This window comes from Nicotiana tabacum, chromosome 3, assembly GCF_000715075.1.
Source record: "Nicotiana tabacum cultivar K326 chromosome 3, ASM71507v2, whole genome shotgun sequence".
Taxonomy (NCBI): domain Eukaryota; kingdom Viridiplantae; phylum Streptophyta; class Magnoliopsida; order Solanales; family Solanaceae; genus Nicotiana; species Nicotiana tabacum.
Window position 1 is genome coordinate 144773826 of NC_134082.1, and position 3625 is coordinate 144777450.

The following is a 3625-nucleotide window of genomic DNA, read 5'->3' on the forward strand; positions in this document are numbered from 1 at the left end:
CTACTGCTACTGCTACTGCTACTGCTACTGCTACTGCTACTGCTACTGCTACTGCTACTGCTACTGCTACTGCTACTGCTACTGCTACTGCTACTGCTACTGCTACTGCTACTGCTACTGCTACTGCTACTGCTACTGCTACTGCTACTGCTACTGCTACTGCTACTGCTACTGCTACTGCTACTGCTACTGCTACTGCTACTGCTACTGCTACTGCTACTGCTACTGCTACTGCTACTGCTACTGCTACTGCTACTGCTACTGCTACTGCTACTGCTACTGCTACTGCTACTGCTACTGCTACTGCTACTGCTACTGCTACTGCTACTGCTACTGCTACTGCTACTGCTACTGCTACTGCTACTGCTACTGCTACTGCTACTGCTACTGCTACTGCTACTGCTACTGCTACTGCTACTGCTACTGCTACTGCTACTGCTACTGCTACTGCTACTGCTACTGCTACTGCTACTGCTACTGCTACCACCACCACCACCACCACCACCACCACCACCACCACCACCACCACCACCACCACCACCACCACCACCACCACCACCACCACCACCACCACCACCACCACCACCACCACCACCACCACCACCACCACCACCACCACCACCACCACCACCACCACCACCACCACCACCACCACCACCACCACCACCACCACCACCACCACCACCACCACCACCACCACCACCACCACCACCACCACCACCACCACCACCACCACCACCACCACTACTACTACCACTACTACTACTACTACTACTACTACCACTACTACCACTACCACTACTACTACTACTACTACCAGTCCAAATAGAGGATCAATTTGATGAAGTGGCGCCAAGGCCAGCAAACAGAATCCTAAGGGATTATGCTAGACCTGACTGTTTCAACTGTGAATCTAGTGTTAGAAAACCTCCAGTGGCAGCCAACAAATCAGGACTGGCCTGATTCAAACAATTCAACAGTCTAGCATCTTCACTGAAGACGCAAGTGAAGATCCACACAGTCATTTAATTGACTTTTGGAACTTGTTGAAACAGCTAAGTATAATGGAGTACCTCCTGAAGCTATCAAGTTAAGGCTATTTCCTTTCTCTTTAAAAGGAGATGCCAAGACTTGGTTGCGAAGTTTGCGACAAGGTTCCATTACCACATGGGATCAAAATGACTCATAAATTTTTAAACAAATATTTTTTCCCTGCTAAAATCACAAATTTAAGACAAGACATATCTAATTTCTTGCAAACTGACACACAGTCAGTTTGTCAAGCTTGAGAAAGGTTAAAAGTATTGTTAAGAAAATGTCCACACCATGATATTCCTGAACATATGCAATTGTATATTTTTTATCACGAGCTAAAACATTTTTCTAGAAATGTGATAGATGCAGCTGCAGGAGGTTCAGTAATGGGAAAAACAACAGAGGAAGCATTGCAATTGTTGAATGAAATTTCTGAGAATGCCATCCAATGGCCATCTGAGCGTATAATTATCAAGAAGGCCGCTATAGTAAATCAGGTTGATGCTTTAAATACACTAACACAGCAAATTGTTTCTTTAGCACAAAAGTTTGAAACTTTTCAGGTGAATACACAACAACCAAGCCAATCTAATTCTTGTGACATGTGTGGAGGAAATCATCAGAACCATGAATGTCAAGCAACCAATCACAATGATGAACATGTCAATGTCATCGGTTACAAGCAGTATCCTTTTGGAAGTCTAATGGCACAGAAACATCTAGGATTTCAATGGAGCAATCCAAATGGTGTAGAGAACTCTCAAAGTTTCCAGAAGCAACAACTACAGGGTCCACCCGGATACCAGAATCCAAACCATGGCCAATCAAACTTTAGACCTTATCAACAAGCAAGGCCCTATCAGCAAAGACCTCAACAAGCTCATTCAAGTCTTGATGATCTTCTGTATAAGTATATTAAGGTCACTGATGAAAAGATGGAGAGCCAAAATTCAACCCTCAAAAATTTGGAAATATAGTTGAGCCAATTGGCAGCTCTTGTTTTAGAAAAGATTCAAGCACCCTTACCAAGCAATACAGAGAAAAACCCAAAAAAAAACACCTTAAGGCCATCACCTTACAGTTAGGTAATGAGCTTGATGAACCCTATGCAGACCAGTCAGAACAATAGGTAAACAATGGTATGAATATAGAAAAAACCCTCTGAACCATCTGAAAAGAATGAAGTCAAGACAAAAAGAAGAAAAAAATATTGAAAAATTGACTCCTCTCCCTGTGACTATTCCCTTTCCACAAAAAATGAAAAGAGAAAAGTTTGACAACCAATTTGCAAAATTTTTGGAGATTTTAAAACAAATTCACATCAATATTCCTTTTACTAATGCTTTGTTACAAATGCCTTCATATGCCAAATTTTTAAAGGAAATTTTGTCAAGTAAAAGAAAATTAGAAGAAGTTTCTGTGGTAATGCTTACGGAAAAATGCAGTGCTATACTTCAAAATAAGCTACCACAAAAACTTGGTGATACATGCAGTTTTATAATTCCATGCACTTTGGGAGGAGTATATTTTGAAAAAGCACTTTGTGATTCTGGAGCTTCAATAAATTTAATGTCATTTTCTATCTTTAAAAAGTTAGATCTTGGTGAAATAAAAGACACAAGTGTTTCTCTTCAGTTTGCAGATCAAAGTACTAAGAAACCTAAGGGAATAATTGAAAATGTACTCGTAAGAGTAGATAAGTTTGTTTTCCCTGTAGATTTTATAGTACTTGAAATGAAAGAATGTCCTAATGAACCAATAATTTTAGGTAGACCATTTCTTGCTACAGGAAGAGCAATTATATATGTTCATCAAGGACAATTAATTTTAAGAGTTGATGAAGAAAGAGTCATATTTGATATGCAAAAGATACTAAGATATTCAGGAGATGAAATATCATCTTCATGTTTTTCAATTGACATGATTAGTTATCTTACAGATGAATTCAAAGATGATCAATTAATTCCAGATTTAATGAAAAGATGCTTGATCAAATCAGGCACCACACAAGACGATAATCCCACCATCAGAAGAGAAGCTGAAATATAGGACAAAGATTCAGAAGAAGAAGAGATGAAATCCGAACAAGTTCAATCAAAAATTGAACTCAAAACTCTCCCTTCTCATTTGAAATATGTTTATCTTGAGCAAGAATTATTTCCAGTAATTATTTCATCTTCTCTTACTGCAGAACAAGAAAATAGTTTGATTAAAGTATTGAAATCACACAAAGGAGCCTTGGGTGGACTATAGAAGATATTAAAGGAATTAGTCCGACTATTTGTACACACAGAATTCTCATGGAGTATAGCTACAAGCCAATAGTCCAGCCGCAAAGAAGATTGAATCCAGCAATGCAGGAAGTAGTGAAAAAAGAGATCATAAAGCTGTTGGTAGCAGGTATTATATACCTCATTTCTGACAGCCCGTGGGTAAGTCCCATTCAGGTAGTACCAAAGAAAGGAGGAATGACAGTTATAAAAAATGAAAATAATGAGCTCATACCTACCAGGACTGTTACAGGATCGAGAGTCTGTATTGATTACAGACGTCTCAATGATGTCACTAGAAAAGATCATTTTCCTTTGCT

The 3625-nt window shown here is 39.5% G+C and overlaps 1 protein-coding gene and 1 non-coding gene across 2 annotated transcripts; one reads left to right on the plus strand and one right to left on the minus strand.

Moving 5' to 3' along the window:
- Positions 1-1226: 1226 nt before the first annotated feature.
- Positions 1227-1333, minus strand: LOC142179660 (small nucleolar RNA R71). The gene has a single exon (XR_012708205.1). It is a non-coding gene; the product is annotated as a small nucleolar RNA R71 (small nucleolar RNA).
- A 959-nt stretch (positions 1334-2292) lies between these two features.
- Positions 2293-3084, plus strand: LOC142177499 (uncharacterized). Its single transcript, XM_075246437.1, has 2 exons — positions 2293-2803; positions 2975-3084. Exons 1-2 carry the CDS (start codon positions 2293-2295, stop codon positions 3082-3084), a joined length of 621 nt encoding a protein of 206 aa, XP_075102538.1.
- Positions 3085-3625: the final 541 nt, after the last annotated feature.

What these genes read in the sequence shown, in the direction of transcription:
- LOC142177499 (XM_075246437.1), top strand. Translation starts at nt 2,293, where the DNA reads ATGAAAAGAGAAAAGTTTGACAACCAATTTGCAAAATTTTTGGAGATT. An exon ending in TAATGAACCAATAATTTTAG is followed by an intron (nt 2,804 to 2,974) that starts GTAGACCATTTC and finishes GTTATCTTACAG; the next exon opens with ATGAATTCAAAGATGATCAA.